We start from the raw sequence: 21,538 nt of genomic DNA, 5'->3' as shown, positions 1-21,538 counted from the left end.
TGGCGCAGGAAGAGGGAGCCGCCGTCACCGACACTCCGCCTCGACGCGTCGACACATTTAGCCTCGGTCCCTTAAACCGAACGGGACAAAGTTGCTCCAAAAGTTACACCGTGTTCTTTTTAAGTTCAAAATACTCCACGCACCTTCATGATATGCCTGTGGTTTACCGTGTAAACTTGTTAAAAGTGCGCAGAATGCGCTCGGGACAGAAGGTTACGGTCAGAATGTGACGTAAAAAGTCGAAACTAAATGATAAGTATTCAAAGGCAGCTAATTTGTTCACTGTTCAGTTGTTACGAATAGTGTTTTTTTTTTTTTTTTGGATGTTTGGGTCGCTGTTTCATATTGGTTCTAAAAACAACCTCGAGAGCAAAACGTTTTAAAACTTTTTTTTTTTTTTTGTCCTTTGAAGTGGCAGCAGCTAAGAAACGCCCAGTTCGGGTCTCCTTGAAACTGCCTGCAGTAAGGGAGCGTCGCAAAAACGTTTCTTTGCCACCAACAAAAACAGTTTCCGTCATTTTTATAAATTCAAAAGAAATGTTTGCAAAACAATATAGATTTTTTTTTTATGTTTGAGCAAAATAACAATTTCTTCGTACCCTTTACGATTAAGAATTTTGTGGGGGAAAAAAACTTAACTGCGAAATAATAAAAAAAAAATATATATATATATACATACAGTACATGCACTAGCCACAATATCAGGTACACAGATATATAAAATAACAGTCCTCGGAGATTTTTAATCCATATTCTTCCATAATACTACTACACGGTTCCTCCAGAATTATTGGGTGCACATCTACAATGGGAATCATTGTCGACATAACGCCACAAAATTGCTCTTAAGTGCAACTCTTTAATGCAACTTGCAAGTGACATGATATAGCTGTTTACAAATGTTCGCACTTGTTCTTATTACTTAATTACCCTATGCATGCTTTTTTTTACATTTACTGAAGATTATTTTTTCAAAAAGACAAAAAAAAAAGAAAAAATACAAATGCTGTACAAAATCCAATCGACTGACCTTATGCATTTTTCTAAAAATAATAATCCAGTCCTGAGGGGCAAGGAGGAATAAAAACTTGTTTTTGGACAGGCACAAGAAGACACCCATGGCTGAGTTCATCGTGTATTCTCAAGTAGTCCAATTTGCCTCATTATCAATATCAACGGCATTCCAATTTCACCAGTACCTTTACACAATCCATTTACAAATCCATTTCATTACCATTAAATCCATTGCAGATTGCCATTATTGGTTGATGTTTAGTCGTTTGTTTGTTTTTTAAATATATTTTTTTGGCTGTATAGTGGCCTTTATTTGAAAGTGCTGACAGGAAAGTAGGTAGAGAGAGAGGGGGGAGACATGTGGCAAAGGTCATCAAGCCAGGAATCGAACCTGTGACGGCCGCATTGAGGACTAAGGCCTCCTTATGTGGGTTGTTCTTCACCCGTGGGCCACCATTGCACCTCTGAGGTTCAGTCTTCTGAATGAATTATGGACAGAGATGGTCATAAAAACCACTTAGGATTTTCTGAAAACTAGGATTAAGATTCATGGTGTTGGAGTCACGTATGCACACCTCCTTACAGCACCCAATGACAACAAAATGTAGAAAAATACCAAATGTGAGAATGAGTTGTATTCTTTGTTATTATGGTAAATGGACTGAATTTGTGTGGTGTGTTAGTAGCATAGCTAACCCTATGCTTCTGCATGTGAAAATGACTGCCGGATAACTATAAGGTCAGAGGAAAATAACCTTTAGATCATATTCCCTTGCCATTCAGGGCTTCCGTAGACCCCAAACCCATTTAGCAAAACACATAATGTTCTCAAATGTATGAATATTTTATTACATACCATCTCATAAAAACATTTTCATATTTTTCCACATATAAACACCACGATTGGGTACATTTACAAATCTTGAACCATCCAAAGTCATACAAAAGGACTGAGAGAGCAACATGAGGCATTCTAATGTCACAAGGACTCCATGTATATTGGCCTAAATGTGTGTATGGATGTAATTTTTTATTTATGTAATATCCAGACACTGCAACCAGCTGATGAAGACACACATTAAATATGAAAATCTTTGACGTTTATCCGAGGCACTGACTGGACGACCGAGATTTAAGCGACCAGATCAACTGACTTGTAATACTGACAAACTACGGCAACTTAACGTCACGTTACACTTTATAGAAAAGCTACTGTTCACAGCCGGATCACGATTTAGAGTTGATCACAGAGCAAGAAGCCGTACGACAGATCCCCCATAAACAGTTTCCCTTTAGACTCGACGTCAATCACAAGCGTCTTCCTTATTTCATTCTTTTTTTTTTTCTATTCCGCCTTATAGTTATATCGAAAAGTGACTCAAAGATGTGCACACACATGCAAATAAATTAACATTAAAAAAAAGTAAACATCTTTTAAAGAAGGGAAAAGCAATATTTTTGATGTCTTAAAATGAGACAAAATGCAGAATAAAGTTAGCAGCTTTAATAGTGGTACATTAGCATGACGATTACCGCCAAACTGCGTGACAAAAATGTGTTTTCAAGATAAAACTACTAAAGAAAGCATCTTGGTATCAACAGTGGTGGGCACCGCTAACTGAAAAGTTTGCTGCGCTAAACCTAAAGCCCTAATTAGTTCCGCTGATGCTGATGCACAACACCAACATTGTATTTAGTGGAAGCTAATGCTAAAGTACCAACTTAAGTTTTGGTTTAGCATTAGCAAGAGGCTACAACCCTCAAGAACCAGTTTAATTTTGACATAATTTCCATTTGTCTATAATTCAGTTACATTTTTTATCTTGTTCTGGGCTGCATATTATTTTGTTCCTGTATGTTTCCCGTTTGCTTTAAAGCTATTTGGTAAAAAAGAAAGTCAGGAGGGGAAACAGAACCGGTAGCAGATGTCAAACGTTTTTCAACTGAAAGTTTACACAACAACCGAATAAATTAGAGCTTTAGAATTGATTTGGAAATATTAAATTAGGGAAAGCTAAGTGCACTTTTCTGGGTTAGTAAATTGCTGAATGAAAAATTAGCTCCTCTGCTAGCACATTAGTGGAAGTGTGCCCACCACTGGATATCAAATGTAGGGCAAATTAAACTGCAATGTCAGAATTAACAAAACGACAAAGAGGCTAAAACCAAAAGTCTTCCTGTCCTTTTAATACAGTTTATAAGGAGTTTATGAGTTGAATGTATTCTCTGTGGTCTGCAGGTAGCACATGGACTCCCGTGTGGGTCCAACTGTCTGCCCGCGGTGCTTGGTATCAGCAGTGGTTCTGTTGGGGCGACTCCTGCCCAGTGTTCACTTGGGGCTGGGTAGGTGTGGCGCGGTGCCAGATGCTGGGCTGCGTGGCGAGCCCTGGTAGGTGCGCAGCAGCACCTTGTGCTTGGTGGCGCTCTCCGTGCGACAGCTCTGCTGCTCCACCAGGAACTCCTTGAGTCGGCTGGAGGTGAAGGTGAGCGTCTGCCTCCGGAGCTTCATCAGGTATGAGTCCTGCAGCCAGGCCTGGGTGAAGCAGTCCCGCGTGGTTGGACGAGCCCTGAAAGCACACAAATGCAATTTAGGATCTTTATGCCCATAAATCCTACTGTTTCTTTATCACATTGTGTTGGCTAAATGAGCAGTCACCATGGATAACTGCTCAACATCTTCTTGAGAAAAACTGAGGCACTTTGGGAAACATTTGGGTAGAGTTTGCTAGGGTCAAACTTGGCCATCAGGATTTTAGATTCAACTTGCCGAGGGTCCTTATCTTCAAAGGGCAGTCGACCACTAAGCCTGAGAGAAAATAACAAATAATATTAAAAGCTACAGTACAGAACATCATATCAAATTCAACCATTAACACTTTATACCATAAGTGAGGTTGTGTGAAGTACGTATGAGAAGTCAGTGTTAGAGGTAAACCTACAGAGGCAAACCAAGACTCTTCGCCATGTTTTAAAAATACTCAAAGTTTTTTTTACATCATGCAGCTTTTTGGTATTTGACTGTCAATTAATAAGTGCTTCTTTTATCAGCCAGAAAACAAATTCCACTTATTCAACCTAAATTACATGGGTGGATGAAAGAAATGAAATGAAATAACATGAGACTTATGCAGTGCTTTTCAGGACCCTCAAAAATGCTTTACAATGAAATGAGTCAATAACATTCACACACTGATAGTGGAAAGCCACTGGATAGCAGCTACAGCTGTACTGGGACAGTCTAAAAATGGATGAAATGGACACACAGACAGATGGATGAAAAGGTTGGATGGATAGATGGTCAGTCAAACTGATGGGCTGATGGATGATTTGAAAATCCCGAATTAAAAAATGTTCCACCTGTCCAGTAGATCATCTCCACAAACTGTTATTCCAATTCTCCCATATCAGGAATCCAGCCTGACCTTCCAAACGCAAATGATGACTTTAAGGATGCGATGAAACTTACATGATGTAGGCGACGACTCCAACGGTCCAAATGTCGGCAGGAGGACCGACGACTTCCCCTTTGACCATCTCGGGAGCTTAACAGGAGGAAGATGTTTGAGAATCAAACTGCGCTTTTGTTTTGAAGTGTGGAAGATGAGTTGTGACGTGGATCCTCACCCATGTATTCCAGGGTTCCTGCTCCTGTGCCCTGGGGTTCCAGGTTGAGGGGGTTGAAACTCTGAGCACTGCCAAAGTCTACAATCTTAACCACGTTAAGGCTGGTCACCAGGATGTTCTCAGGCTTTAGGTCTAGATGGAGGACTCTGCGGCTGTGGAGGTACTCCACCGCCTGGAGGATTTGAACCAGGTAGCCAACTACATCATCCTCCGAAAACCGAAACCTTAAAAAAAAGGAGCATTTCAACAGCTGCCTGAGCCCATAAACCTCAGCTTGATATTCTCCTTCCTACCTGTCAGTGAGGCTGAACAGCAGCTCTTTGCCAGTGCAGTACTCAGCCACCAACACCAGGTACCGTGGTGTGATGTAGGCCTCGTGGAGAGCCATGACCTTCTCATTATGAAGCGACTTTAGGATCTCGTACTCCTTCAGCACTTTCTGCTTGCTCTCCTGGCTATAGGGAATGATTTTGGCCATGTAGATCTTTCCGGTGGCGTTCTCCCTGCACTCACGGATCACCCCAAACCGACCTCTGGACACAGGAGACACAGCAGCTTCAGCTACAGGAGCTACAAATCTAATCTGATCAAAAGGTGGACCTCCTAAGATACCACTGGACATACTCTTTGACATACGCAAAGTTGTAACTCTTTGAGTCGTGTTGTAACTCAAAAACACAAATGTGTTGTAATTTCTATTTGACAAAAATAAAGTATTTTGAATTCTAAATAAAAAATAAGATTAAACATGGATTTTTGGAGGGTGTTTCATGGAGTATTCAAATTTTCCCCCTGACTACAGTTGGATGCAGTTGGATTCTCTCTAACCTGGCCTTCTCATCCAGGAAGGTGTATGGTTTCTGTGGAACTCCTTGTCTCAGAGCAGTAGAGGGCGTGTTGCGTTCAGATGGGGTGCTTCTGGTCGGGGTGTTGGCACCCTCTGCAATGGGGCTCAAGCTGGAGGCCTGGAGGACCGGTGGGGAAAAAGACACCGGGGCGGGAGCCACGTGTGCCGTGGCGGCAGTGGTGGGGACGTAGCTGGGTACGGATGCAACCAAAGGTTTGGTAGGGGTAGAGGGCAGGCTTACAAGAGGAGGCGGGGTTTGGGTCATAGGGGTCACCACGTTTATCGGACTCTGGGGCTTGAACAAGATGAAGGACGGAGAGGCTTTGACTGTGCTAGAGGAAGGCAGAGCGCTGCTTTGCTTTTCCTCTGGGGTTATGCTAGCAGGCGGTGATGGAGGACCTGTGGGAGGGTCAGAGGTCAGGGCAGACGGAGGAGGAGGAGAGGTTGAGATGGTGGAGATGACTTTGACATCTGGGTTAGGTTTCAGTGCTGGTTCAGGTGGAGTTGGGACTATTTTTACTACAGCGACTGCAGGTGAAGCTCCTCCGTCTGCACAACAGATACAAGACAGTCATCACTGGGAGACATTGGCCTCATATTATGGAAACTACATCTGCATTTAATATCTCAGTCTGTATCAGGAAGCTGTGATAAAACATGAGAGAAGATGGAGGATAACTTCATCATACTGTTTCTTCTTTGGTTGTTTATTATAACCTTTTGTCATGGTTATTACTCTAATTTGTCATTTCCACTTTCTGTATCATTCCTGTATCGATCCACATTAATAATAATATTATTGATTGTCTATATTAAGGTGTATACCCACCTGCTGAGTCCAGGCTGACCGGAGCAGAGCAGTTGCTGTGAGGACCTTGTCCTGCCTTGCTGACGCAGGAGACTCTGAACCTAATGGCCCCCCCTAGTGGCAGGTCAGTGACATTGTAGTAACAATCTGCTATCCCAGTGGCCACAGTTACCCAGTTAGAATCAGCTACAGGAAAACACAAGAGATTTATTTTTTAAAAACTTACAGTAATAAAGCAAGCTGCATGAGTTCAACAAAAGATTAATGAAGATCAAGCTTAGAGAACATCTTGTAGTTAACATTATGGCCACTAGGTGGGAGAGTTGGCATGCTTATCAAGTAAATAATTAGCTTAGCATCTGTCACAGTGTATTATTTCCTCTTAAGATGAAATGAAAGCAGCTTGACTTATATAAACAACCAATTTAGTAACATTTTAAACACAAATATGACTGTGAGGCCAAGACACTTTTAATAAACCTGTTTAAATACTTCTTCTTCTGCTCCAAATCCAGGGTTCATAAACATTCCAGACGTTTTAACACTCATTTCCAGACTTCTCATGTCTTTACATTTATGCACATTTTACAATATTAAATACTAAAGTTGGCATGAATTTATAGAAGCTACTTTTAGAATCATCAGGGCTTAAACATGGAAAACGTAAGGAAGATAGGATGGAAGGAAGACAGGTCACAAAAAGGAAGAAAAGAAGGATGGAAGGAAAGAATAAATTAAGGAAGAAAGGACACAAAAATAGAAAGGATGATACTAAGAAGTGAAAACGAGAACACAAACAGTGACAAAATGAAAGAAAACAACAGAATGAAGGAAAGACAAGAGGGAGAAAATAAAACAAAGAAGGAAAGAATGCAATGACTGACAGAAGGAAGGTAGGAAGGAAGGTGGGAAGGAAGGTGGGAAGGAAGAAAAGAAAGAATGAAAGAGGGAGGGGGGAAAGAAGGAAGGAGTAAAGGAAGGAAGAAAAGAAACAAAAATGAAATGCATCAAGAAACGTAGAAGAAAGGGAGGAGGAAACAAGGAAGAAGGAAGACAGGGAATAAGAAAAGAGAAAAATTGAATGAGACACAAAGACAAGGATGGAAGGAAACAAAACAAGAAGAAAGGAAGAATACAAGTCAAATGACATAAGGTTGGAGTGATACATAGAAGGGAGGACAAAAGACACAACTTAAATGGAAGGATGTAAGAACATGAGTAATGAAATAAGCAGAGAAGAAAGTACACAAGGATGATGGTAGGAGGTCAAAAAGAAGAAAAGAACATGAAGATAAAGAGACATTAGGAAGGAAACATGCCACTTGAAATATTTTAAAAATTAGAGGCTGAAACATTCCAGACTCTTCCATTCTGCCTAGCAACCATGAAGTATCTGTTTCTGTAACCAGCGCACTCCGGCGCTGATGCAGAGTGAAGACAGAAAGCTCTGCTAAACCATTATCCACTTGGAAGCCGACTCATTGGATCTCATTAAGACACTCTTTATGGATCGGCGAGCTCATTTCCCAACAGAATCCTTCATATTCAGAGCCTGTCAAAAACCACCAGCTCTGGGCCTGAAGTGATTCACTGTTGCTCCCTCTTTATGTTACTGACAGTGGCACACAAATAAAACAGGCATTTCATCCCAGACGCGGCGAGGATGTGTTCCGACTCGCTCACCTTCACTTCTCCGTTCCAGAGAGTAGCTGCAGGGAGATTTTGTGTCCGACGGCTTCCACAGCACCAGAGCCGTGTTGTTGTAAGTCTGAGCCACTTCAGGGGTTCCGGGTCGCTTTGGAACAGCTTGAGTGAAGAATGGGAGAAGTGATGGAGGGGGAAGAAACCCGACAAATCAGGCAAGTATTTATCAAAAAGGGCAATGAGCATTTCTTCATTTTTAGCAGCTTTTATGCTAGAGTGTTAAAAACATCCAATATTGGGGTGCTGTGGTGGAGCGGGGCCAGAGCACTTACGGCGGTGATCACAGGTTTGATTCTCGGCCTGGCAACATTTGCCGCATGTCTTCCCCCTCTATCACTACCCTTTTTTCCTGTTGAACTACTTTCAAATAAAGGCCACTAGAGCCAACAAAGCCTACAAACAAAGTCAAACAAGTAAAGTCCAATAGTGCCTTTTTCTGCAATTTCTAAATGAAACCTATTTTCTTTCTCCTGGCACACACTTAGTGAAAGCAGTCAACATTTAAGACAAGCGGTTTTACACCAATTACACTGATGAGTCATCAAAGGACAGACTATTCAGAGATAAGCCTTATAAATATAAGTCTACAGTTCAAAAGTACCGCAGTAATTACTATATTTCAGGAGCTAACGAGTTCTTTAACCTCGGCTGATGCCAATTTTATTTGTAGAGCACCATTTATGCATAATGTTCTTAACAGGAACATAAAAAAGATGAAGGATATTTAAGAATCACTATAAGGCAATCAATACTTGTGAGTCAAATATATATTTCAGAGTTGTTGGGAGGCAATAAAGAATGTAGCTAATCAGAGAGCTGCTTGTTTGGACTTTTCAGAACTAGGTGGAGGCAGCAACTAGTTTCTTCAGCTCTGGAACAGAGAATCTAAAGAAGAATCAGAATGCCATGCACATTAGAGTACCAATGCTGGTCAGAACAGGAACAGAAGTTAAACCACCTAGTGTAATATATGTTATCGAAATCATTAAGATGATTTCTTGCTTATCTGCCATGTTTTTCCACATAGTTGTAAAATTTCAGAGGTGTGCATGGACGCCATGAGGAGAGGTGTGGTTGCTGAAATGATGGAATTTTATCCTCCGCCACTGAGTAAATCAAGCTTTACTTGTTGTTGTCCTCTTCTTCTGCGGACATATTAATTATCTTATTTGCTTTACCCAGCACCAGTTAGAAAAAATCTGTGGAAAAAAACTTTATATAGCAGCCCAATTCCCCAATGAAATCATCCTTAAGTGGTTTTGTAGGATCAAAAAAGAAAAAAAGAAGTTATGATTACCATTAACTTATGGTAATCAGGCCAATAATAAATGAATAACAACAGTGTATTTTGATCAGACTGATTATTTTCCAGTCTTCAAACGTCACCATTATGTTTTAGTCTAATTTCCATGGTTTATTGTGTTGATATGAGTCACAGAAGATAATTTCAATCATCATCAATACAACAGCCAAAAAAGATTTGTTCTAATTAGGTGCTAAATATTGTAAAAGTAAAACTCCATTAGGTTAATCTTCCGTACAGCTAATCTGCTGCCGTTAATATTCTTGTCAGCTGTTAGCTTTCATACCAATCTCGGCGCAATTAAAATTCAATAATGCAAAATGTGTCATTAGGAAAATGACTGCATGTCTTTGAAATGTAAATGAGAGGGTTGCTCCTCTGTGAGGAAAGCTCAGCATGTTGTAATTTGCAAACCTGTGCATGCATTTTAGCATTTCCCAATCCCCAATCTAGTAGCGTATCCACACAATGTATTTCACTAGCTTTGGGGAAACAGAAACCACTTACAAGCTATAGAAAGCGTGCAGGAGGTGGTGACAGTAGCGATTGGGTTGGTAGCGACGCATTCGTACACCCCAGCGTCTCTGTGGCTGCACTTCTGAATGGTCAGAAGCTGCCTGCCGTCTGGGTGGTTCAGCAGCTTGATCCGGTTGTCCGTCACCTCTAACAGTTTCCGATCTGGAACGTGGGAAAACGGGAAAGAAATCAGTCTCACTGTTTGAATGGATTCCAGTTGTACAGATCGGTCTCTTCTGGAGTTAAGGTTACCCTTCATCCAGGTAATCTGTGGGGGTGGACTGCCAGCTGGAAGGCAACTCAGAGTCACAGCTTCCCACTCTAATAGGACATGGTCCTTCAGTTTGATGTGGAACACCGGAGCAAAATCAGAAGCAGAGCGGATGAACTGCTGGCTTTTTGTCAGACCTTCCTCTTTGGGTGCAGTTGAGGGTAAGTCAGATTGGGAGGGAGTTTTGTCTCTCCTGGTTCTGGATAAGCCCCACCGGTCCCACCGCGACCGTCTGTCACCCTCCGAGGCTTTATCGGAATGGATGCTGGAGTTGGACTCAATGGATTCCTTCGATGCAGCAGCACCGGTTTGTTTTGCCAGCTGATTTTCAGGGATACCCATTCCTTTGAGTCCACGACCTTCAGAGTGGGAATGACGGTGCCGAGCAAACAGAGGTGTGTTCCTACCCTCTCCGTCTACTTTCCTTTCTTCTGACTGACTGCGGATTTTTGAGGATATTCCCGCCACTTTGTTCTCAAACTTGTGACGTATTGTAAGAACAGGGGATTCTGAGACCTTGTTGAGATCCCTTTGCTCAAGGTCTTTCTGACTTCCTCCAGCCTCTTTAGCCTTTCTCTCTTCTGATTGGCTCCTAAATTTTGCAGAGATTCCCGCCACTTTGGACTCAAACTTTCGTCTCATGGCAGAAACCGAGGACTCCTCAGCTTTCCCAGATTGTTGCTCTTCAGACCGCTTCCTTGCTCCAGAAGCATCCAGATCCTTTGTGTCCAGAGACTTACTGCGACCAACAGCCCATGAAACCCTCTTACTTACAGCAGTTTCTTGTACATTTGGTTGCTTTTCCTCCTTTTTCTCAGTAGATGTCGACCTCTTTCCTTTCAATGAAAACCTCCCGATCAGACCAAGGCCTGTTTCCTGATCTACCTCTCTTAAGTCTTGGGCAGATTTAGATTTCTCTGGAATTCCCTTGGATGCTATTTCAAGTGGCGCCCCTCTCGGCCCTGGCCTGTAAATGTCCTCACCCCCTTCAACAGTCTTTCGGCTCAACACCGGGGATTTCTCCTCAGACTTGTTTCTGGTCAGTTTGCGGAGGCCACGGGTTAAGGATGACTCACGCTTCTTAAACTTGGCCTCAAAGACTTCCACTGAATCAATGTTTTTGATGTCTGTTCTGAGAACGGGTTGGCGAGGGATGATGGTAAGATCGGGGTTTGAAGACGAGGAAGGAGAACCAGCAGGTCTGTCTTCTGTTGCTACTTTGGCAAATACAGCTGGATGCTCAGGTAAGGAAGATATATCTGAGTCATTTGGCTTGTGTGCAGCAGCAAAGGATTTTGATTGGCCCTTGGTTGATTTTTCAGATAGTGTGGAAACTCTAACCTTTTCATTCATGCTGTTTTCTTTCTCTTTCTCTTCTATAACAATTTTAGGAGTAATAATAGATGTTTCAGAATCAGCTTTGGTCCTTTTCTCTGTTGCTTCATCTATATCTGAACCTTTCACATTGCAATTGTTTTGCTCTTGGTCCATTTTTTCTGTTGCTGGGAGAGCAAAGGAAGCTTTTTCTTTGGGTGAGTTTGCTTCAGACTCCAGTGTTGCTTGTTCAGTCAGCGCAGACATTGAAATTGCCTCCTGCAGTTTCTTCCCTTCTGTCTGAGCAGTGGAAGCAGATGGAATCTCTAAGGGGGCTCCAAACCTACGGTGTAGGGACATGGGCTCTGAATCCCCCTGTGAGAAGGAAACACTTTTACAAAAAACTTTGGTCTTTGGTGTGTCTTCTCCTGAGCTTTCAGAAGATGCTGCTTTGGTAAGTGTTGAGGGTCCTGCTCTGGATCTTCTCAAACTTCTCTCAAGAGACCCCGTCTGCCTTTCCTCATCTATGCCAAGGGTTTCAAACAGCGGCCCCCGTAGGCCACTCAATTTTTTATCAACACTTCCTCCCCTGAGCAGCCGTTGCCTCATTAGCTCTAATTTTAAGGTATAATCCTCCTGATTTAACTTTGTAGCCCCTGGGCTTGGGCTGCGATTGGGCAGTTCCATAGAAACAGCCTTTTTTAGGCTCTTCGTACCTGCCTCTGAGTCTTCATTTGCATTTCCTTCCTCTGGATCTACATGGAGAAGCAGAGCTGAATCAGCAGAGCTGCCTCTCCTCATGGTAGCCCTCCTGGCTCTTGTCTGTGCTTCATTAGACTCTATGCCTGATCCTTTCTTCAGGTCTTCTCGTTTAGCCTTTTCTGTTCTCTCCTCATTTTGAGTTTCCACTTCATCTGTAATATTTTTATTCCCCTTTGCCGCAGAACCATCTACATCCATATTTTCCTTCGTCCTTGTACTATTAACGTAGACAGTCGGCCATCTGACATCCTCGTCCCCTGGGATCTCATTAAGCGAGACCCTGGATCCAGAGAAAACCATGGACAGGGGCATCGGAATAAACGGAAGCTCGTCCACATCTGCGTCTGAATCGGACGAGGAAGAAGGAGGTGGGGAGCCTTCCTTCAAATGTCGAGCAACAGCGATTGAAACATGGCTGGAGGAGTCGTTGAGGAGCTCTGGGATGGACCTTAATGCCATTTTGGATTTATAGCTGATAAGGGAACGCTGGAAATAACCAACACAAAACATCTGGAATCATTACATCTGGTGTGGAAACAACAAGAAATCTATGTTTGGTCTTTGCTGTAGCAATGCTTCGTGGAAATAAATCTCATATACTACCAGACAGTTTATATCCCTTCAAATTTGTAAGAACAATGCATTTGTGGATGAAACAAACAACTTAGTGGAGACACTGAAGTATTCATGGCTTTATTGTGATTATTCTAGTAACTTCAATGAAGAGAAATGTTTCTTTTTAATGTCGATTCCACCTTGGAATTTCCCTATGTCCACATTATTGATTTACAAATGTAACAAGCGGACATTCGTCTTACCTGCCAGCGCCTTCTAGCAATAACCTGCTTTAGCATAGCTGTGCTGATGCTCTTATTTGTAGGTGACTGCAAGGCAAACAGGGGGATTGTAACTGAGTTTCAGGAAAGATATAAATAAATCTTAGAAAAGGAATTATTTTTAAAAATAATGGCTCACCTTGAACCATGGATGACGAAGGCACTCTATGGCATTTGGTCTCCTGAGGGAGGAATGATAAAGACAAAGATGATTTACACTGTGGTGCAATAAAAAATGGGCGTGGTTTTAGGTTTCACAAAAGATCTGATAAGTGTGGCATGCACATCTGCAGACCACCAGAGTCAACAGACTGTATCTTTTGGGACATACCTCTACAAACTGAGTCCCCAGCCATTGCAAAATGGATACAACACATTAAGATGTTGGTGAACAAGTATGTCCACAAATTCTCAAATTGATTCTGGCTTGGACTTTGACTTGGCCATTGCACTAGTTCAATCCAATCTATATAGCACCAACAGTTGGACTCTTTTTACTTGCTGACTTTTGAAGGCTATTGTTGGTACTGGATTTCATTTAGGAGTATTCAAATAAAGGAGGATGAATATAAATGAACACCACACTTTTAATATAAAATTATTAAAACCATGTATTATTTTACATGCAAATCAGAGGTATATATATGGAGGACCCTTGATATTTGTGGGGGTTATCAGCAACAGCCCCCACGAATAGCTAAAGTTTCACAAACAGTTCAAACCCCCGCCTCTAAACACGCTTCTAACTGCCTATTTTAATAGTTCAAACACTAAATATACCTTAAAATATTGTGGAAACAATCTCAGCACTACCACAGAATAAAAGCTAATATCTTCTCTGATTTGCTCTTGGAGGTACAGCCAGTCAGTGCAGAAGAAAATGACTGGCACTCCTGGATTGGTTGTTTTGCAAACACCAGTCAATAGCATGTCAGATAACATTATCTTTTGAATATATTAGATATGGTCTACAAAGAAATCTAGGCAAAATTTCCACGAATGACTTGGAGTTACCTTCCACCAAAAAATCTGCGATTAATATACTGTGAATTAACAGGGGTCCATTGTACCGGTATTATACAGTCTATTATACAAGGTATGCCTTTAAGGCATAGTAAAGGTTCAAATTCTATGATGGCTCTGATTACAGCTACAAGATGCTCACAGCCTGTCCACCACCAGAAGCTTGATGACGAATCCTTTGGCCTCTTTGCAGAGCTCTGAAAACATGCCCTCCTCGAACGCCACGTTGTAGTTCCTGATGTTCAGCGCGGTGGCTCTGTCATTCTCACCGGCAAACGGAGACACCCCAGTCAGACTAGAATCAGAAGACGTTTGGGATCTTTTATTCTGAATTTGTCATATTTCAGGACTAAACTGGAAGCTCCAGAACATACCAGAGATAAGTGATGACTCCGACAGGCCTGTGGAGAACAGGAAGCAGATTACAACATGCGAATCATGCTAACAGAGTGAGGAGTGATTTATCTAGATTCGGAGACAGCTGGCTTACCATATGTCTGTGGCCATGGAAACTGGAGTTTGGTTAATGATCTCTGGAGCAACGTACTCCGGTGTGCCGTATTTGCAGTAATAGTCCTCTGAAGTGTCCAATTTGATGGCATTCCCAAAGTCACATATGCGGATGAGGTCACTACCTGGACTGGCCATTAAAATATTTTCAGGCTAAAGAGGATTTAAATGCAGACATAGTATGATTAGATAGTGCTAACTAACTTATATATCTATACATTGTTTGTTGCTGTGGTTTCTTGGTTTTGTTTTCTCTCTTTCTACAGGTGTACAGGCAGACTTCTAAGGTGTTGACTTGTCTTCTCTCTACTCCCTCTACGCTTTTCTTATTCTTTCCTTTTAAGCCTTTCCCCACATTTATACATTTATTTTCTCCTTTTTTTCCCATTTCAACCCCTCCCCCCCAAGGAATATCTAATAAAGTTTTACATGCGTATCAATGATGAAAGCTGTAATGCTGCACTTCTGAAAGTAAATCTGTTGGACCTCACCTTGACCCTCAGACAATAGTACAACACTTCTGATGTACCTCTAACTCAATAAATAGCCTTTGGGATGCAATGATACCTTCACATCAAGGTGAGCTATATTTTTTTGGTGAAGATATCCAAGCCCCTCCAAAATCTGTTGGACACAGCTGCGAATCTGCAGGTTGGAAGATAAAAACGGATCATCTGTAAAGTCGTGTTACATAATATCCCTGCAGTGCATCAAGCAGAGGAGCACCAACCAGCTTCTCCATGACGGTCGATTTCCTGGCCATCCTGTCCAACATTTCTTCGTGACATCTTCAAACAACAGTTGAGGGAAAACCTGAGCCGAGAGTCGAGTTTGCGAGAGCTGAATTACAAATGAGCAACACTCCCACACATGCTATCTATTGCTAATTCCGCCCAGCAGCCATGAGTCAGAGAAGAGAAGCTGGGCTGCTTCATTCATGCCTCCAGGGAACTGCAGAGCGCATCAGAATCAATGGTTTCCAACCTTTACAGAATTATTTAAGCACTCTTTTATTTTGGAGGGAATCAAAAAAGATTCTGAAGCATCACTGTAGGTAAAATGGAAGATATCAATATGTTTTCTCCAAACGCAGCTCAACAGTAAGAGCTGCAAAGTCGTAATTAAAGGATACAATTCTGTGATGAGCACCACTATGTTCTTCTTCTCAAAAGCGTCATGACAGTAAAGGATGTGGTTGTTGTCCAGCTCAGAAAGCAGATCCATCTCCCTGAGGGCCAAAGCTTTCCTCTTTCCTCGGGCGGAGATGAATTTAGCCGCAAAATCCGCCTTTTCCGACTTCAGCGTCGCTCTCTTCACATAAGAGAAGGCCCCCCTGTTACAGAGGTGATACAATTAGAGACGGACGATGGAGGATGGAGTCGCTCAGAGCTGGCACCACTCTTACCCTCTTCTTTACAAGAAAAAAGCAATAACTTGGAAATTCATGGCTTGAAAACTATAGGAGCTTTTTAACTACTAATTGCTGTATAAGTTAGCAAGCTAAGATGCTACAGCCGCTGTGTAAAGCAGCAGAGTTCAGGCTAGCCCATAAAAACTGATAATAGATTCAGTTGGTATTTGTTCCATATTTTGCCTCAGTTTCCCACCACTGTTTACACTTCTTAAACTTCTCTCAAGACGACATATTGGTTGAACCGATACTAACTTGACATTTTCTTACTATTTGTGACTGAAGTAGAATTTAACGTTCAGTTTTTCTTGTTAAAAAAACTACTTTTTTTTTTACCTGTAAACACTGTCAACCTCCACATGTTCCTTTGCTTTCTCTAAGTTTGTCCTTTCAAATGTTTCAAAGTAAAAAAAAATCATTAAATATAACTGACAATGTTATTTTTACTAATAAGAAATAAATACATAATTTTAACAGCAGCTAAATGTTGTTTAAAAAGACAATTAAATAACGTATTAATTTTATAGCAATAGACTGCTACAAAATATAACTTCTCACCTGGAGGAGGAACCGCTTGCGGAGAACCGACCAATCAAAGGCTTTCGTAAGCAGAACAGCTGATTACATCACATCCTGAAAGCAATGAGGTCAATCCTAGTTGTTCCTACGTGATTTCTTGATTTTGGCAGCAATTAGGATTTAGAAAATACATGGAGGCAAAGAGAGAAGGCTTGCTGGATACGTGATGGTTGGTTGTAATTCTGGCCATATGGGCAGTTGCCCAGGGTGGCATTAGAAAGGGGGAATCAACAAATGCATCTTTTTTGCCAGTTGCATCTTGAAGATGATTTTTATTGATTTTTTTCCCAGCTGTCCTTAGGGAGTTGGAGCTTAATGCTGAGAACTCGGAAGGCATTTTATGAACTTTGTTCTGGATTGTAACGCATTTCACCTTGCTATGATATTTCAACTGTTTTTGTCAACAGAATTTGCTCATTCTAGCAATAGTTTTCCTCTTTTTCTATATACATTTAATTATTTGCTTCCTTTCAAGGAACATAAAGAATATCATGTTTTGTTTTGCATTTTATTTGTTGTAAGAAATTGTCTGAATTTGTTGCCATTGCTCCTTTTTTTGCTAGTTGAAAATCAGCTTTGGCCTGTTTCCCGTTTTCAAAGGCTTCACCAATCTCAGCAAACGGCCGTCTCCACCGAGACGAACCAAAACAAATCATCTGCCAGCTAATGCATTCACTCCACACAGGATGGTGAGTCATCTCCCTTTCTGTCTGCTGTTGTTAAGCAGGTTCAAACCCATCCCCTCTCCGACCATCATATGCAGCCCCCGCCCCCTTCAGGCCGACCCTGAGCGCTCACACAACTATTAATGTCAGTGCCCTCGCCATGTCTGAGGAGAGCTGTGCGCCTCCACACACACACAAGCACCCCCATGCACGCACACACACCTCCCTATCTCCTTGTGAACATCATAATAATCCGTCAAACGCCTCATCTTCCTCAGAATGGTCCCCTCGTCCTCCACTGGCTCGGCTGCCGCTTTTCGTTCTGCATGAAGCACAGACACAGGCATTTAATACAGTGTGTGTGTGCGTGTGTCAGAGCAGTGACAGATGGTTTCATATTATAGCTGCAGAACACCTTGTGGTTTCTCCCATATGGAGCAGATTTACAGAGCAATTTCCAACAACAACTAGCTGACACGGGTAGAATCTGCTGCAGCACAAAGACAGGCTCTCATCTAAGCTGTAAATCTCACACATACGCCGCTTCTCTGCGCTTCTAAATCATGCCGTTTGTTTTTCAAGCATGTTTCAACGTGGGACTTTGCACCTGTGTGAACCGTGAGCTCGGCCTTGCAGGACACGGAGCCAGCCACGTTCTTGGCGGTGCAGGTGTACACGCCTGAGTGTTCCTGCTTGGCGCTCAAGATGACCAGGGAGTATTCCGGGTCGTCATACACAAACGTGAAGTGGCTGCTCTCAGAGAGAAGGAGATCATCCTGCAGCAGAGCAACAAGGAAGATGAACTGGAGTTGGTGATGCCAAAGTTTATTGAAAGGTTTGGAAAAATATTACCTTAAACCACAGAATATCCGGATCTGGTTTCCCCTCCACTACCACAGCCAGACGTAACGTTCCCCCAACCTGCACATCAACGTCCTCCATGATAGATTCAAATTTAGGAAGAACTACGGAAGAAAACAAAGAGGTAAACAGCTGCGGTGCAGGATGCTTTCTGACTTCTTGATTAAATGCTGGAGGTAGCTGACCCGCCATGGCCAGCTGCAGTGTGCAGAGGTCGCTGCCAAACTGGTTGCTAGCGGTGACCACCATCTGGCCAATGTCAGAGGTCCTGACCCGCTGGATCCTCAGGGTGTGTTGATCGTCGTCTGGCATGCTCATCTCATACATTCCCAGTCTGTTAATCAATGCAACTCCCCTCCTGAAGGAAGCAGAGATGCTTTCTTAGCGCCTCTACTTTCTTCAGAGACGCTAAGAGATGCGAGCAAGGCTATTAGCTTGTTAGCATAAACTTTTCCCTCAGCGCTTTTGCTCATTTTTAAAGCGTTTAATGCACCAAACTTCTCTTGAATTTGTTCCATATACATTTTACAGCACTAACTTACTTGACTGTTTTGTATCCAGAAAATAAAGTTCAACATCTGCGTTGATTCTAGTTGAGACTGTAATTAGAACGTGTAAGTTATATCAAAATTAACCGAATCAAAAGTTTAAAATTAATTCCAGGGCAGATATTCTTTGAACTGAATTTAGCTAAACAGATTGTTTGTGTTGCGATTTAGCATTTGCAGAGCTAGCTCTTACGATTAGGGCTTTAGGATTAACGCAGCTAACATTTGAGTTAGCGGTACCCGCCACTGGTAGAAGTGATCATTTAAAAGAAAATTGATATGACTAGTTCACAATGTCACAGAAGCAAAATGTCTTGTGACATGTTAAAGCTGGGGTATGTAACTTTTATTAAAAATAGACATATTTAACATAAAACTGACAACTACCTCTGATTCGCTAACAACTCCATCTAGCCATCCATTTTCTTTACACCCTTCTCCGTAGTGAGGTCGGGAGGGGTTCTCTAATAACTCAACTATATTAAATACGTAACTTTTGATGTGACGTCATTAAAATAAACACGTTTATGTTATTAACCAACCTTTTCCAGGTCACTACTGCATGTACGTGGTTCAGCGTGACAGTGATGTTAGCAGGTTGGTTCTCCACCACAAACACAATGTCGGGTTTGTCCAGAATAACTGGCGCCTTCCTCAAATATGGCCCTGGAGAAGGAGAGGCCTGAGCAACATGTTCTATTTCTCCTCAGAGCTGATTGGACAGCAGCAGGCGCAGATGTAGTACCTTTGTCCAGCAGCTGGACCAGATCAGTGGAGGGGGATGGTTTGCTCAGAGTCTTCCCGGTCGATGTCAGGACCCTGAAGGCGTAACGGACTCCCTTGGATAAGGAGGTGACAGTGTGATTTGTCTCCTTCAGGTTAGATGCCGCAACAGACCACTGGATGGATCCCAGAGGCTGCTGCTGGACCATGAACAGCAACGAGCTGGCATCTGCAAGTACACGTGCTGTTTATGTACGTCATCTGGGTGACAGCCAAAGACAATGAGGTGCTTAAGATCCAGATATAGACATCAAACACATGCGGGCTATAATTGGAAATCTGAACATAGCTTAAATTTAAACCTAAACCTGTGGTAGTAAAATATTAATAGGCGTTCCTTCTTTGGATAAAACGGTTCTCAGAACTATGCTGAGTAAAGAACTTACCCAGTGAAGGGTCGAGCCTCTTCGGTCGCTTCCAGCTGAGGGTTATGGTTTTCCCTGTGATGGCCTCAATAACCGGAGGACCATCCGGAGGGTCAGGAACAATATCTGATTGAATTAAACAAAACGTCAGAAAAAAATCCTGAAAACTTTTCAAGCAGAACTTCAGAAATCTCCCTACCCGTAACGTAGAGGTGAGCGTAGCAGGCCGACTTGCCCACTTTGTTGGATATAACTGCCTTATAGACGCCCCCGTGAGCGTGGCAGGCGCCCCGGATGACCAGACTGTGGACATCCCTGTCTGGAGAACACATGCAAATTTCTTCCTTACTTCCTTCATGGAGGCCTTTGATTGGTTTGTGATCTGGTTGCCTGCTTACGCTGAGTCATTTTGCGCTCCTCGCTGCTCTCAATGCGTTTGCCGTTGTGGTACCAGGCGATGGTTGGGTAGGGCAGGCCAGACACTTTGCATTTCAGCACGGCTTCCTTCCCTTCGACTACTTCCACATCCGCCAGAGGCTTGACAAAATCTGGCATGGTTCTTCTTTCCAACTCGTTTTCCAGAACCTCAGGCTCCTCAGGGATGGATGGCATCTTCTCTAACTTGGCCCTGGAGAAAGATTGTAAATCACATGAATTCAGTACTTTAGTCTAAAACAAAAAAGTCGACATAACAATTTAGCTATTCACGTAATAGCTACAATGTATATTTAGAGGATTTTATGTGAGGTACTTTCTGATTGTGAAGAGGAAGAGGAAACGATACATGAAACCACATTTCTCTGCAGTTCTTCTGGATTTTATCTCTGCCCGATTCCCAAATTGAGAAACTTTACATTTTGCCCATTCCTCTCCGCAAAATAGTTCAAACTCAGTTGGATCGGATGGAGAGCGGCTTGCAACTGATTCTCAGGAGATGACTTTGACTATGCCATGCTAACCAAAAGTGCTAGTTTTGCTAACCTTAAAGCACTAGTCATACACATTAGCTCAGCTAATGCTAAAGCCTTATAACAACATGCTATTTAGCATAAGCTAATGCTAAAGCTATAAAATCAAACATGTTGATATCCACCACATCCCAAAGCAATTCATATATGTACATTTTTGCATGTAATATTTCATTAATTGTGCTGGCTGTTCATATAAATGTATTCTTCAAAAAGTTTTAAAATAGCCAAGTAAATTAACGTTTTAGAATTTATCCGGAAAATATTTATGTAAGAATGTGAAATGCTATCAAAGTTAGCGAAAACGCTAATGTGCTAAACAAAAGAATTAGCTCCGTTATTAGTGGATTAGTGGAAGTGTATCCACTGCTGCTTCGATTGAAACCACCCAACTATTGCTCCTGCACCCCATCTATTACAATTGCAAAATTCCAAAAAATGCATTGGAAATTGTGGAGTTGAATGTGTGTGTACAGTAGCGTAAGGCATTATATGGGAAAAACTTCTCTTACATGTGGGAGGAGATGGCAGCCCGTGATTCCTGCACATACAGCTCTGCAGTGCATTCGGACTTTCCGTAAACGTTCTGAGCGACTGCGGTGTAGAAACCCTCCGTGTCGCTGCTAACGTGGGAGATGACAAGTGAGTGACGACCTCCTTCTTGAAGGATGCGAATGTTATCATTCTCTTCCACTCGTGTCTCTGACAGAAGTTAGCAGTGAAACAAAACATTTAAAAAGCATTTTCTTTGATGAGAAGTTGGTGGGGGTTTTTTTTTTCTTTCTTTTTTTTTTTTTGTTTAGTGTTCAGGATTTCGAAATTTCAA

At 42.1% G+C, this 21,538-nt stretch overlaps 1 protein-coding gene across 7 annotated transcripts in view; it reads right to left on the bottom strand.

The window, feature by feature from the left end:
* Positions 1-2,348: 2,348 nt before the first annotated feature.
* Positions 2,349-21,538, bottom strand: part of speg (SPEG complex locus) — a 45,451-nt gene continuing 26,261 nt past the window's right edge. For all 7 annotated transcript variants that reach the window (XM_023329986.1, XM_023329990.1, XM_023329987.1 and 4 more), the window contains 28 exons: positions 21,225-21,414; positions 20,143-20,372; positions 19,944-20,063; positions 19,766-19,870; positions 19,342-19,548; positions 19,139-19,262; positions 18,234-18,406; positions 18,040-18,152; positions 17,795-17,963; positions 17,410-17,509; positions 15,665-15,865; positions 15,263-15,320; positions 15,100-15,177; positions 14,513-14,685; positions 14,397-14,423; positions 14,165-14,317; positions 13,139-13,181; positions 12,982-13,047; positions 10,069-12,649; positions 9,808-9,978; positions 7,977-8,099; positions 6,315-6,479; positions 5,467-6,034; positions 4,932-5,171; positions 4,639-4,862; positions 4,481-4,556; positions 3,671-3,820; positions 2,349-3,581 (listed from right to left, as the gene is read on the bottom strand). In XM_023329986.1, coding sequence (XP_023185754.1) covers positions 3,344-3,581; positions 3,671-3,820; positions 4,481-4,556; positions 4,639-4,862; positions 4,932-5,171; positions 5,467-6,034; positions 6,315-6,479; positions 7,977-8,099; positions 9,808-9,978; positions 10,069-12,649; positions 12,982-13,047; positions 13,139-13,181; positions 14,165-14,317; positions 14,397-14,423; positions 14,513-14,685; positions 15,100-15,177; positions 15,263-15,320; positions 15,665-15,865; positions 17,410-17,509; positions 17,795-17,963; positions 18,040-18,152; positions 18,234-18,406; positions 19,139-19,262; positions 19,342-19,548; positions 19,766-19,870; positions 19,944-20,063; positions 20,143-20,372; positions 21,225-21,414 — 6,866 coding nt within the window. In that variant the 3' untranslated portion in view covers positions 2,349-3,343. The remainder of the gene's footprint in view (positions 3,582-3,670; positions 3,821-4,480; positions 4,557-4,638; positions 4,863-4,931; positions 5,172-5,466; positions 6,035-6,314; positions 6,480-7,976; positions 8,100-9,807; positions 9,979-10,068; positions 12,650-12,981; positions 13,048-13,138; positions 13,182-14,164; positions 14,318-14,396; positions 14,424-14,512; positions 14,686-15,099; positions 15,178-15,262; positions 15,321-15,664; positions 15,866-17,409; positions 17,510-17,794; positions 17,964-18,039; positions 18,153-18,233; positions 18,407-19,138; positions 19,263-19,341; positions 19,549-19,765; positions 19,871-19,943; positions 20,064-20,142; positions 20,373-21,224; positions 21,415-21,538) is intronic.

Source organism: Xiphophorus maculatus, chromosome 24, assembly GCF_002775205.1.
Source record: "Xiphophorus maculatus strain JP 163 A chromosome 24, X_maculatus-5.0-male, whole genome shotgun sequence".
Taxonomy (NCBI): domain Eukaryota; kingdom Metazoa; phylum Chordata; class Actinopteri; order Cyprinodontiformes; family Poeciliidae; genus Xiphophorus; species Xiphophorus maculatus.
This window is presented reverse-complemented; position numbering and strand designations above follow the sequence as displayed.